At 35.8% G+C, this 15,291-nt stretch overlaps 1 protein-coding gene across 3 annotated transcripts in view; it reads right to left on the reverse strand.

Moving 5' to 3' along the window:
* TXNL1 (thioredoxin like 1) overlaps nucleotides 1-15,291 on the reverse strand; it is a 48,446-nt gene that overhangs the window by 23,958 nt on the left and 9,197 nt on the right. For all 3 annotated transcript variants that reach the window (XM_036759477.1, XM_036759468.1, XM_036759485.1), the window contains exons 2-3: nucleotides 8,595-8,691; nucleotides 3,792-3,965 (exon numbers count right to left, since the gene is read on the reverse strand). In XM_036759477.1, coding sequence (XP_036615372.1) covers nucleotides 3,792-3,965; nucleotides 8,595-8,691 — 271 coding nt within the window. The remainder of the gene's footprint in view (nucleotides 1-3,791; nucleotides 3,966-8,594; nucleotides 8,692-15,291) is intronic.

Below are 15,291 nucleotides of genomic sequence, written 5' to 3' on the forward strand. Positions count from 1 at the left end.
ATACTTATAACAGAGAAAGATAAAATCTCTTTTCTGAAAAGCTGTCCTAGGGAATATCACTTACAATGACATTTCTGAGGGTGTTAAAGCAATTTCCCACTTATATGTGTTTAGTTATTATTACAGCTGTCAAGTATACAAGGTGACCCAGAAGTCTTAGTGCAGCTTTTAAGCTTCTGAAGCTTAAAACTTCTGGAACACTTTGTATTTATCATTTGGCATTTATTTATTATAATTTTTGTTTCTGACATAGCACTTTATGTGTGGAAGCACAACAAAACCAGCAATATTATAAATCTTTAGCATTTTCAAAGATATCTCCTTTGAACATTAACAATAATCTTTGAGGCAAGGAGATTAGGTATTATCCTTCCCATTTTATATATGAGGAATCTGAGACTCAAATGTTTGACTTATTACATGACCAATATAAGTCAGAGCCAGAACTAGAACATGGACATGGAAAAAGAATCTTGCTCTTATTAATTTTGTGTTTCCAGGACTTTCTAAAGTACATTATGCTTCCTTTCCTAATGGCATCCACAATCTACAATAGTAGATTGGCTGACTTAGTTATTAACATAATGCTACCTGAATTAGGTGATGTGATATTTAAGAAATCAACTTTACTCCTATTTTTAAATGGTCTCTATGTGTTCCAAAAAGAAGTCTGACATTTTTCACAGGTTAATAGCCAGACAATATTTTTCCTATGTGCTAAAGTAAGTTTTGCCAAATGCCCAAACAGCAGGCATCCTATGTACTTAAACTCAACTAGCTATACTATATACCTGATAAATGGATTGGGCTTTTGAATAGCGTTAGAGCAGTCAATCTCTCTACTGCAGTGATACATTTAAGTCAATGTTACGGATCTGAACTTCTATTTTAGGAGGAAATATAACACCCAGACTCAAGTTCCTCAAAGGCTGGGACATATTCAAAGGCATACTGAATTTAAATCATCCTATCAAACCATAAAATCCCTCAGAAGCCAGGGATGCCAGAAATCATTAAGGAGAACTACGATGTCCCAATTCGTTGTGATGTCAGAAAGGCAATATGACATAAAACAAAAGTGTCAAACTCCCAGCTGAGTTGTAAGTGGCTACAAAATTCCTGCTGTCTGAACCAGATTAAAATATAATTGGGAAATGTTTAACAAAATAAATAAAAATACAATACAACATAGACAATGTTAATTAGTGGTTTTCTAAGTCAATATATTACCACAGGAATCAGTTTCTATTTGAGTTTGACACCACTAGTATAGAATAGAAGCAAGAGTACTCCACTTAACAGAAGACTCAAGTTCAAATCCTGTGTTATTATCTATATGACCTTGAACAACTTAAACTCAATCTCTCCATCTGTAAAAATAAGGATATACTGTAGAAAGTACTTTGTTAACTATAAAGCAGTGTACAGAGCACTGGGCCTGGAGTCAGGAACACTCATCTTCCTGCATTCAAATCTAGTCTCGGATGCTTATTAGCTGTGTGACCCTGGGAAAGTCACTTCACCCTGGTTGCCTTAGTTTCCTCATCTGTAAAATGAGCTGGAGAAGGAAATGGCAAACCACTCAAGTGTCTTTGCTAAGAAAATCCCAAATTGGGGTCACGAGTCAGATATGACTAAAAAAATGACTGAACAACAATAACCACTCAGACTGAACAACAACCACTCAGTCTCCAAAACACAGAGGCATCAGGCAAAGGAAAGGGCAGTCTTAAATACTGCCAATGAATGAATCACCTTTTTTGGGGAAAGGGTAGGGAGGGACACCGATACACTAAATTCTTCTAGGTAAATTTTTTTTATCTTTTATAGTGTGTTTTTCTTTTTCATCTTTTGTTAGACTTAAAATACTCCAATTCCTCTAAAACTATCATATGGGATTTTTAAAAGTTAATTCAAATTATTTTGTTTGAGAAGTTGTGGGAAATTTCCTAACATACCATAAAGTTGGGAAAGCTTTAAGAACTGTTAAGATTTGAGATGAAAATCATTGCTAATGGGGCAGCTAGGTGGTGCAGTGAGTAGAGTACTGGCCCTGGAATAAGGAGGACCTGAGTTCAAATCCAGCCTCAGACGCTTAACACACTTAGTAGCTGTGTGACCTTGGGCAAGTCATTTAACCCCAATTGCCCTGCCTCCTCCCGCCAAAAAAAAAGAAAATCATTGCTCCTAGGAATCTAGAGCCTCTTAAATAGATATTTCATTAATCTTCAGCATTTGTTACATATGTGCTTAATTTTTTTTAACATACATATTTTTCTTAGTAACTGTTATCTCATTAGGTCTGTTACATTTGTGTTGGCAGAGTAAATGTAGCTCTTGGTTGCAAGATTACCCTACTGGCCCAAATTATTCAAGTATATATATATATGAGAATGACACCTCATGGAAAAAAATGAAAACATTTTTAAAGGCTTTTCACATTTTATCCATAACATTTGCATGAAAATAAAATCTCTAATTCTTAAAACTTCATTTTTTCCTGCTTATTTCCTACCTGAAGTCAAAACACTGATATCACAATTAGCTGATGTGTAAGGAAGTATCCCTGTGGCTAAGCAGCAGGACTGTGGAGCTCATAAGACTTTTTCATGCAAACACCCTTAGTAATAAAGGAAGAGAAATAACAGATGTAAACAACAGTTTACAATTAAAATGCTTTCCAAAATTTTCCAAAAGGTGTCACAACCCTGATTTATACCATGCATTCCAAACCAGACACTATACAAATTTACAATAATAGTACATGTTTTGTTTTAAACAAATATGAATTGTAATATGGGAGAAAGCACACATTCATTACTTAGGGTATTTTAAAACAACAACAAAAAATCTTTAACATAAACACAGTTTTTGCTTATTAAGCATTTACCTACAGTTATTAGCCTTAACTGTAATCATCAGTTCTAAATTGATATTTTTATTTTAAATTAATATTTTAATTCTGATGTAGCAATAATGCAAAATTTGTAACAAAAGCAATGAAAAATTAATAGTAAATATAGCAATTCAAAGCATTAAAGTTAATGTAGTTCAGAATCCATAAGAACACTATTAAGAAATGTATTAAAAGAAAATTAGTACTCACTTCCGTGCCAGATGAGTGAAATTAGGTAAAGACGAAGCATTCTAAGTTACATGCTATAATTTGTTATTTTCATTTTTTAATTTTGTCAGACTTTGAGAAACCTTTATCTGCCTGGCACATGTACTGACCGACTGATTAAGTATCAAATTTTATATCTAATACTTAAAGGGTATTGTGACTATTAGGTGCTGATCAACTGCTTTGCCCTTCCAATTAGGTCTAGAACTAAAGAATAGCTAGATTTCCTCTGTTTAAAATGATATGAGAAAAAGAAAAGGGAAAACATTTAAAAAGAGAGAAAAATTTCAGGAGGAAAATAGCAGTCCAAGTAGTTCAGTATGTAATGGTTGCACATTAAAATTTACATGTTATTTTACACAACTGTCAAGAAGTGGGAACATTTATTTTCCAAGGCATATTTCTTCACTTATCATGAAAAAATATGCATAAAACAAGTGTTAAAGAAAAATGGGTATTAAAACAATACTTTAAAGCAGCAATAAAACAAATGACATAAAATCCAACAACTCAGCAAGAAAAATGGTTACCTCACCAAAAATGAATTTACTTTCAAAATGCTTCACTGAAAGAAAATGAATTTAATTTTAAAAAGTTAATTTTAAACAAACTACGCATTTCTACCTTGAACTATTATAATAGTATGATTTTTTTCATAACTACATACATAGCCTTTGGGGATATCCGTGTCTTCGTTGTTTCCAGGGTCGTTTTCTAAGTGTTGCTTAATTTTTTCTTCTAATCCCACAGCATCTGCTCCTTGATACTGGTCGATTCGCACTTTGTTTCGAAAAAAGAGAAATGTGGGTGTTGCTGATATATTGTTGGTGGCAGCTGTTCCCTAGAATTCACAAGTTAGACAGTGTTATGAATTAAAAGAAATCCTAAAAAATACTCAGTATTCATATTACCTTCTTTATAAGTGCAAAAAGCTTAATTAGCAAGAACTAAAAACATGTATACAAAAGATTAGACTTCATTAAATGTCCTTATCCCAATAGACAATTTAAAACTAAATGTTGCCTGAGATGAGGCTTGTTCTTAAGAAAGGCCAAAGTAAAGAGTTTCCCACAGCCCCATACATCATTGCTGCTATCTCTTCAAACAAGGTTAAAGGCATATCCGTATTTTAGGCACTGGGAATGACTACATGGCAGGTGTTAAGATCACATGGCACATTAGTTCCCAAATGACAGCTAGAAAACGAGAGAAAATCCCTGAGCATGAAGAATGATTTACACAAGAACATGAGACATATCTCAAACAAAGTTGATATCACTGAAGAATATAAATTTGTTGTGATCCACATTGTTAGTGAGAACATCCACATCTATAAATATTGAAACATGCTCTTTTAACTAACTGACTAGTCTGACTCTACTAAGTTAACTCTGTAAGGAGAATCTTTTATTTTACAGCAAAAGATGCTAGCCAGTTACCTTATGTAGCACACTTTGGTCAAAAAGCAACACTGGAAAATAATCAGATAAAACTTAGCAATCTACGTAGATTAGAAGGAAAAGGGCTAATAGTAACTAACAAAATGTATAACACCAGTTGGCATGGATGGACCGTTTATAGCAAGAAAACCATTATCAGCAAATGAAGCTAGAAAAAGATAATCATCTTGAGATTTCATGATATCTGATAGCATATTTAAGTAAGATGAACATGAGTCATTATAATGTATCATTTGTAAAATAGAAATGAAAGGATCGACTAAAAATACTTTTAAAAGTTTTATCTGAGAATTAAGCTTATTAAAAATGTTATTTCTTTTATTTTCTGTATATATTTTATTTAATATTTTAGTTTTCAACATTGATTTCCACAAGATTTTGAGTTACAAATTTTCTCCCCATTTCTACCCTCCTCCCCATTCCAAGATGGCATATATTCTGATTGCCTCATTCCCCAGTCAGTCATTCCCTCTTTCACCCCAGCCGCACCATCCCCTTTTCCCTTTACTTTCTTGTAGGGCAGGATAGATTTCTATGTCCCATTCCCTATATATCTTGTTTCCCAGCTGCATGCAAAAAAAAAATTTTTTTTAATTTGTTTAAAGGATTTGCTTTTAAAACTTTGAATTCCAAATTCTCTCCCACCCTCCCTAGGAAGGCAAGCAATTCAACATAGATCACACATGTGTCATAATGCAAAACACTTCCACAATGCTCATGTTGTGAAAAGCTAACTGTATTTCCTTCCATCCTATCCTGTCCCCCCTTTATTCAATTTTCTCCCTTGCCCCTGTCTCTTTTCAAATATGTTTTGCTTTTGATTACCTCCTCCCCCATCTGCCCTCCCTTCTATCATCCCTTTTTTTTAAATCCCCTTCCCCTTACTTTCCTGTGGGATAAGATACCCAATTGAGTGTGTGTGTTATTCCCTCTTAAGTTGAATCCGATGACAGTAAGATTCACTCATTCCCCTTCACCTGCCCCCTCTTCCCTTCCAACAGAACTGCTTTTTCTTGCCACTTTTATGTGAGATAATTTACCCCATTCTATCTCTCCTTTTCTCCCTCTCTCAATATACTCATCTCTCACCCTTTCAATTTATTTCATTTTTTTAGATATCATCCCTTCATATTCAACTCATCCTGTGTCCTCTGTCTATATATTCCTTTCAACTCCCCTAATACTGAGAAAGGTCTCCTGAATTACACACATTAACTTTCCATGTAAGAACGTAAACAGTTCAACTTTACTAAGTCCCTTATGAATTCTCTTTCTTGTTTTCCTTTTCATGCTTCCTCTTGATTCTTGTATTTGAAAGTCAAATTTTCTATTCAGCTGTGGTCTTTTCATTGAGAAAGCTTGAAAGTCCTCTATTTCACTGAAAATCCATATTTTGCCTTGGAGCATTATACTCAGCTTTGCTGGGTAGACGATTCTTGGTTTTAATCCTAGCTCCTTTGACCTCCAGAATATCATATTCCAAGCCCTTCAATCCCTTAATGTAGAAGCTGCTAGATATTGTGCTATTCTGATTGTTTTTCCACAATATTCAAATTGTTTCTTTCTGGCAGCTTGCAGTATTTTCTCCTTGACCTGGAAACTCTGGAATTTGGCAACAATATTCCTAGGTGGTTTTTTTTTGGGGGGGGGGATCTTTTTCAAGATGCGATTGGTGGATTCTTTCAATGTCTATTTTACCCTCTGGCTCTAGAATATCAGGGCAGTTTTCCTTGATAATTTCTTGAGAGATGATGTCTAGGCTCTTTTTTTGATCATGACTTTCAGATAGTCCAATAATTTTAAAATTATCTCTCCTGGATTGATTCTCCAGGTCATTTTTCCAATCAGATATTTCACATTGTCTTCCACTTTTTCATTCCTTTGGTTCTCTGTTTTATAATATCTTGGTTTTTCATAAAGCTACTAGCTTCCACTTGCTCCAATCTAATTTTTAAGGTGGTATTTTCTTCAACGGTCTTTTGGACCTCCTTTTCCATTTGACTAATTCTGCCTTTCAAGGCATTCTCCTCCTCATTGGCTTTTTGGAGCTCTTTTGATATTTGGGTTAGTCTATTCTTTAAGGTGTTATTTTCTTCAGTGTTTTTTTTGGGTCTCTTTTAGCAAGTCATTGACTTGTTTTTCATGGTTTTCTTGTATCACTCTCGTATCTCTTTCCAGTTTTTCCTCCACTTCTCTTACTTGCTTTTCCAAATGCTTTTTGAGCTCTTCCATGGCCTGAACCCAATTCATATCTTTCTTGGAGGCTTTTGATGTAGGCTCTTTGACTTTGTTGACTTCTTCTGGCTGTATGATTTGATCTTTTGTCACCAAAAAAAGGATTTAGCTGCCTGTTCACGTTCCCAGCCAACTACTTGCTCTTTGAGCTTTTTGTCAGGGTATGACTGCTTATAGAGTAGAGAGTACTTTGTCCCAAGCTTTAGGGTACAAGCATTGCTGTTTTCAGAGCTACTTCTACCCCACCGTCACCCCAGGCTCTGTCACAGCAGTGCTCCTCCTCTCCCAAGAATTGCCAACCAGGACCACAATTCAGATTCAAGCAGGGCACAGAAAGAGAATCTGCCTTTATACCCACAAAGCGCTCCTTGCATTTCCACTCTGATCTGCTGCTAGATTCCTCCCACCATGTGAGTCAGGGACTTGGGAAGCCACTGGCGCTCTGGAGGCAGCCTCAAGAGCTTCCTGCTGCTGCTACAGCCACCGCTGCATGACCTCCTCCACCCCCAGAGCTGGCAGCCGGACCCCTCTGAACTAGATCCCGCAGTTTCCCCCTAACCTGCTCTTTGGTGTTTGTGGGTTGACAAGTCTGGTAACTGCCACAGCTCACTGTTTCATGGCCCCAAGGCCTGTGCCAGCTGGCTGACTCCAGGTCTGGTCTGTCCCAGCATGGCCCACGCTGGGCTGCCCTCCCCTCTCAGCACAATGTGACAGACCCTTCCTGGAGGCCATGCAGGCTCTCCTGGCCTGGAGATCTGTTTCCCTCTGCTATTTTGTGGGTTCCTCAGCTCTAGAATTTGTTCAGAGCCATTTTTCACAAGTGTTCAGAGGGATTTGGGGGGGAGCTTAAGCAAGTCCCTGCTTTCCTGCCGCCATCTTGGCTCCACCCCTCTAAAAATGTCATTTCTAAGACATGAAATGTTAAGGGTCAAAAACCTATAGTGATAACAAAAAGTAGACCTAGAAAGAGTACTGAACAAATACAGTATTGTTTTTCTTTTCATTCACCCTAAAAACAAATCAAATTTTCCTATATAGGAATGTACACAAAGCATAAGACAATACTAGCTTTTTGTACCACCAGAAGCTATAGATCTATACTTCAATTTAAAAACTGAAATTTATTTTTAGGAGTAAGGGGTCCTCATTTTAGTATTTTCAAAGAGGATTTCCCCTCAGTATTGTTTCTTATAAATACAAATGCATAAGTCATGTAAGCATTTAGGTCTATCATGTTCAGTTTAGCTAATCAGCTACAAATATATAGTGACTCAATGAACAACCAATCTCTTAGTTAACCAATCTTTTAACCAATCTCTTTGCTTCACAGATACATAGGAAAGTTATCGGTTCAATAAAAAACAATCCTAACGGGAGACTCCTCTAATATTTCTGCTGATCTAGCCACATATGTTCCTTAGGCTTTGGCAGATAATATCTCAGGTTTTTTTTTAAATATCATTGCTCTTCTGCAAATTATCCTAAGAATAATCACTAATAAGTTTCAAAAACAGTTATTAGAGCAAAAGCTACAAAATTAAAAGAACCAAAACTTGATACTTCTGAACACAGCTTATGAAGACTAACTTTGTTTAATAACGTGGCTATATTTACAGGCTTTGTACTTGACTAGGTAATATTAGTTCCAACAGTTCCATCCATCTTCAAAAAAATATATATCATGAAAAAGTAAAGTGTGAAGGATAATGAGAATACAGCTGGATATCAAAGTGATTCCCCAGAGAAACTAAAAAGAACCACAGACTCCTACTTACCTGGCACTGATGTACATCCACTTCCAAAAAAACTGCCTGTGGATACTTATTGCTCAGAGCATTGAAAGCAGGTGCTATCCGTAAACATGGTCCACAACTGTTTAAAAATAAAGAAAATATAGCTGACAAGAACTTAGAATTTTAGCTAAAAACTAAAATAAAAACTAACTTAAAATGAATCCTTTAATTTTTACTCAAGCTGTAAGAGGTAAAAAGAGACAACATGGTGCTGTGGACAAAGTATTTCAGCTGAAGTCAGAGGACATGTAATATGCTGGCTCTGACAATTATCAGGTAACTGGTTATGGGCAAATTGCTCTCTAACCCTGTTTCCTCACCTGGAAAATACTTTTATCACTTAGTTCACAGGGGTGTTGTGATGCTCAAATGAGAGAGTGCATGCAAAGCACTTTGCAAACTTTATAGCTATCTTAGGGCCAGATGTTATCTGCAAGATGTAGGTAATACATACACTTGCACAAGGGTACAGTGAAGAAAACATTTTGTGAATTCTAAAGTTCATAAAATTTTAAGTTATTCTCCATTCATTTTAAATAACATTTTCATTAGATCTTGTTAATCCAAAATTCCAACAAAATCTAAACTAAATTTTCAACTTTTGCATGTTAAATTTCTGACTTAGATAGGACCTGAAATGCAACAACAAAAAAATCTGCTGATAGCTATATGTGACTGGTTAATGTCAATGTTAGCCAACACTCAATTTTTTAATAGTGTACTAAATTTGGAGAACAGAATGCTTGTTGATTAACTTAAATCCATCCCACACATGAAATACTAAATATGGAAGGCATTTGGTGATAATAATTCAGTGTACCTCACAAATTTGTTTCCTATTAAAACTTTAACATTAGCATGTCCCTTCTAAAGAAATACAGTGCCAGGCCTACAGTCAGAAAGACTCATCTTCCTGAATTCATATCTGGCCTCTAACACTTAGTAGCTGTGTGATCCATGGCAAGTCACTTAACCCTGTTTGTCTCAGTTTCTCACATACAAAATGAGCTAGAGAAGGAAATGACATACCACTAAAGTATCTTTGCCAAGAAAACAATAAACGGCATCACAAAGAGTCGGACATGACTGAAATGACTTAACAACAAAAAAATCTGACTTAAGTATATTAACTAAGTAATGGTATTATTACCTCAAATTTAAGAGTTTCACCTCTCCAAATCTTCAAAGCACAATTATATCCATTAAGCTTTCCCTGATTTCCCCCAGATACATCAATTTAACAAACTTCTATTAAGCATCTACTATTTGTAAGGCACTATGCTAGACACTGAGGAAAGAAAGAAAAAAAAATGCCAAAATTCAACCTCAAGTAGCTTATAATCTACTAAGAGGAACACAACACATGCACAAATGAGTATAATACAAGTAGATACTATAGGAGTATGGGAGATTCCAATACTCTAGGAAAAGTTGAGGAAGCAGTGAACCCTTTTAGCTGAGGAGGGGGGTTTTAGAAAAGGAGGGAATCATAAAGCAAGACTTTATCATAAAGGAAGAGCTATTACCCAAGCTAAGCCTCAAAGGAAGAAAAATACTTTAGCTAATGGAGATAAAGGAAGAATACATTCTAGGCATAAAAAACAGTCTGCACAAATATAGAGAAACTGAACACATCAAGGCAAAATTGGGAATAGCTAGCCAGTAGTCTAATTTGGCTGAAACTGTTTTAAGAGGAATAAAGTTAGTCTGGAAAGGTAGATTAGAGCCAAACTGTAGGAGGCCTTAAATAACACGTAAATCGCTTGTATTTAGGGCAGAGCCAAGGTGGTGGAGAAAAGGCAGCGACTCACCTGAGCTCTCCCCAAAATCCCTTTGAACACCTTTAAATAATGCCATAAAACAATTCCTGAAGCAGCAGAATCTACAAAAAGACAGGATACAATAATTTTCCAGCCACAGACAACTTAGAAGGTCAGCAGGAAAGGTCTGTCACATCTGGGTGAAAGTGGAGCACAGTCCAGCACAGGCCATCCCAGCAAACCAGGAGAAAAGGCTTTGGGAGCTACTGAATCAGCAGCAGCTACTTGTGGAGCTCTTAGCCCACAGATGGTAATGGGACTGAACTGATGAGAAGGAAATTACAGAGGTCGCTTTGCTGGCACTGGGGGCAGGGCTGTTGTTCTGCCCATACTCAGATCTGGGTGGCAGTGTCAGGGTGAGGAGAAGCACTAGCACATCAGAGCTTACAGCCACAGTACAGCAGGAACCCTCCTCACAGTTCCAGGGCAGAAAACAGTGCATGTGGTCATTCACAGACCAAAGCACAGGCCAGGAGAGTAATAAATGCACCTCTCTTTAGATCATTCCACCCTGGAAGAACTAAGAACTTACAAGCTTCAGACGGTGCCCTCAAAGACCCTGGAAGCAGAGCCCCACTTTAACAAAGGTAAAAGTCAAGAAATAGACTGGAAAAATGAACAAACAACAACAAAATTCTGACCATTCGAAGTTACTATGGTGACAAGGAAGATCGAAACACACACTCAGAAGAATACAATAAAGTCAAAGTTTCAATATCCAAAGCCTCCAAGAAAAATATGAATTGGTCTCAGGCCATGGAAGAGCTCAAAAAAGTTTTGTTTTTTTTTTAAATCAAGTAAAACTGGGAAGAGAAATGAGAGTGATGCAAGAAAATCATGAAAAAAGAGTCAACAGCTGGGTAAAGGAGATACAAAAAATTATTAAAGAAAATAACACCTTAAAAAACAGACTGAGCCAAATAAAAGAGGTATAAAAAGCCAATGAGAAGAACGTTTTGAAAAGCAGAACTGGCCAAATGGAAAAAAAGGCACAAAAATTCCCGAAAGAAAAAAAAACTCCTTAAAAAGCGGAATTGGACAAATGGAAAGGGAGGTACAGAAGCTCACTTAAAAAAAATTATTAAAAATTAGAATTGAGCAAATGGAAGCTAATGACTTTATGAGAATTCAAGAACCAATTAAAAAACCCAAAAGAATGAAAAAATATAAGATAATATGAACTATCTTACTAGAAAAACAACTGACCTGGAAAATGGATCCAGGAGAGATAATTTAAAAATCATTGGACTAGCTGAAAGCCACAATCAAAAAAAGAGCCTAGATATCATCTTTCATGAAATTATCAAGGGAAAAAAAAAAGAAATTATCAAGGAAAACTGTCCTGGTATTCTAGAACCAGAGGGTAAAATAGAAATTGAAAGAATCCACCGTTCTCTTTAGATACCAAAATGAACTCTCAGAAATATCATAGCCAAATTCCAGAGCTTTCAGGTCAAGGAGAGAATACTGCAAGCAGCCAGAAACTGAAGTATCAAGGAGCCAGTCAGGATAACACAAGATTTAGCAGCTTCTACATTAAAGCATCAGAGGCTTGGAATATAATATGCCAGAGAGCAAAGGAGTTAGGATTACAACCAAGAATCACCTACCCAGCAAAACTGAATATAATCCTTCAGGGGGAAAAAATAGATATTCAATAAAAGAGGACTTTCTAGCATTCTTGATGAAAAGACCAGAGTTGAAAAGAAAATCTGACTTTCAAATACAAGACTTAAGAGAAGCATAAAAAGGTAAACAGCAAAGGGAAATCATAAGAGACTTTAATAAGGTTAAACTCTTACATTCCTACATGGGAAGATGGTACTTGTAACTCATAAAAACTTTCTTATTATTAGGGCAGTTAGCAAAGTATATAATAGAGGGCACAGGTATGAGTTGAATATGAAGAGATGATATTCTAAAAAAAAAATTAAAAGGTAAGAAAGAGGAATGCACTGGAGGAAAGGGAGGGGTAGAATGGGGTAAATCATCTCATATAAAAGAGGCAAGAAAAAGCTTTTAACAGTGTAGGAGGAGGTGAGGGAGAGTGAGCGAACCTTAATTTCATTAGAATTAGCTCAAACAGGAAATAATATACACACTCAATTGGTATAGAAATACAGGAAAGTAAGAGGAGAAGAAGGGGATGGGGGTGAATATAAAAATCATTTCAGGATTTAAAACATTGTGATTGTGAGTATGTTTGAACTTCAATATTGCATTTTCTAACCCCAACTGCTTTAGTCAATTTTCTTCTACTTGACAAGTTAGAAATCCCTAGATGGGAAGAGCCTTAGTTATAAACAAGTCTAAGCCCTTCATTTCAGAATAAAGAAAGCAGGAGGGCCAAAGAGTTTACATGATTTGACCATGTTAAAAGTAGTAGTCAGGACTAAAACCTTTGTCTCCTTTCTCTCATGGTCCAGTTTTGTACTAAACCATATTTAGCTCTTTTCCAACAAAATGATTTACCCTAACAATTGTAGGATGAAGTTAATTCTAATTCTCATGTTTGCATACTGTTTTTCATTATTTTAATTTAATCTTAAGCTCTAATATACATATTTTAATTCTGTGTACAAATAAGCAAAAATTATTTACCAACTCATCTTCTTTCCATAGTGATCTGGCAATAAAAATAAATTGGACAGTAATATATATACTATAATTGAAGAGAGCAATGGAGAGATGGATCTTGGATGCAAGTAGGCCACAGCATACTGCCAACAATGACTTGCAAATAAGACAGAATGTAAAAGATAACAAGGACATGTAAGCTTGGACAACAAGGTAGAGTAGTTATATTCAACTACGAGTAACAGAGAGACAGAGAGCTATACTTTGAAATACTCAAGAAATGTTAGAACACCTAGATGAAGGCCTCCAGAGCCTAATAACAAGGCCCTCCATAAAACAAATATACGAGACATGAATAAGAAGATATAGATCAAAATTTTTGGATGAGTTGCAATCAGTTTTATTAAAGGGAATATCAACAAGATCATGGAGCCATCAAAGTCACATATTTAACGATAATGTAAGAAATTATGACGAGAATGGTATGGGGTCCAAAACTGTCCAATTTACAAAAAAGAAACTGAGGCAGAGCTCCGAGACAATAGCAATTTATTAAAGGGTCCATGGCCCCTCTTCCTTGTGATAATTTTATAGTGCCAGATAGACCTTGATTTTGACACACCAGGAAGGCCAGAAATGATGCATCAGCATGAGTGGTCAGAGGATGAGCAACTAAGTGGTCATAAGACTGGACCCTCTTCATGTTGGGCAAGAGAGGCACAAAAATAAGTTAGGGGACTTTCCATATCACTTCAAAACATCCCACAATGAGAAATAGTCAAGGTGATTAAGCAAAAGAGGCGGGGAGGTCTCCTAGTGAGCATTCTTGTGGTTTGGCAAGTGAACCTTGGAACTTTTAACAGGTTGTTGAACAGAGAACTCATGGCCTGTAGTTCAAAGTTAGGGGTCTATTATAAGAAAGAATCTATCTTACCTAATCTCTCTATATATGTAAAATACGTATTAATTTGTATAATTCCCATATTAGCATTAGTTGACTAGACTAAATGTATATTAACGGATAAGCATATCACTATAATCACTTACCCCTAATGGAATCACACTAAACTAATACTAACTGGGGTAAAACAGGGGTACAATAAATCATTCCTCTCAATGATTTAGAAAAATCTGAGCAGACTTAAGTGATGCAAAATAAAATAAGAGGAACCAGAAGAACAATTTATACAATGACAATATAGTAAGGACAAACTTTGAAGGAACTCTGATCAATATAATGGAACCCAACAGTTCCAGAGGACTCATGAGGAAACATGCTACCTACCTCCTGATAGTGAGGTGATGGATCCAGTATAGACTGAAGCATTTTTTTTTTTACATGGCCAATGTGTGAATGTTTGCTTGACTACACATATTTATAATGAGTTTTGGTTTTCTTGTTTTCTCAAATGGGGAGGGGAGGGAAAGAAAATTTGAGACTGAAAACCGAATTTTAAAAAAATTAGAAACAGCAATTTACTGTTAATGGCAGGTAAGACTAAATTATTGGTCCTAAAGCAACAAGGATTCCTTTATAAACACTAAAAGGTGCTCTGGAGCGTCTGAAGACCTAGGTTCAAACCTTAGCTCCTTAACTTACTATGTATGTAACCTTGGACACATTACATAAATTCTTCAAATCTATTTACTTTCTGTTTTATTGATGTTTTGTTTATAGATTACTCTCACTGAGGTCTATTATAACAAAGTAATACAACTAATTATAGCGACCTCATCAGAAAGCGCAGGCAACATTTCACATCTGAAGCACCCCCTGCCCTAACTCTATTTAAAAAAAAAAAATTAACAGAGATCTTTCTCTCTTTTTCCCTCCCTCTCTCTCCTCTCATCTCTCATCCCATTGAGGAAGGGAGGGAACACAGAAAAATATATTTCTTGTAAACAAGTATGTATAGTCAAGCAAAACAAACTCCCTTATTGTCTGTATACAAAAATATCTCATTCTGCAGCCAAAACCCATCAGCTAAGTCTCTAGAATAGAAAGCAAGCTTTGTCATTAGTCCCCTGAAATCATAAATGGTCATTGTACTATAATTCTTGCAGCTTTCAAAATTGTCTTCACAGTTGTTACATTATAGAAACTTATATTAACTGTTCTAGTTCTGCCCATTTCATTTATCAGTTAATAAAAGTCCTTAATTTTTTTTTTATAACATATGATGTTAGAATACAAATTGTTCTTCTGGTTCTGCTTACTTCACTCTGCAGCATTTCCTTTAAGTCTTTATGTATCTCCTTGAAATCATCTGTTTCCTCATTTG

The sequence above is a fragment of the Trichosurus vulpecula genome, chromosome 1 (genome assembly GCF_011100635.1).
Source record: "Trichosurus vulpecula isolate mTriVul1 chromosome 1, mTriVul1.pri, whole genome shotgun sequence".
NCBI classification, from domain to species: domain Eukaryota; kingdom Metazoa; phylum Chordata; class Mammalia; order Diprotodontia; family Phalangeridae; genus Trichosurus; species Trichosurus vulpecula.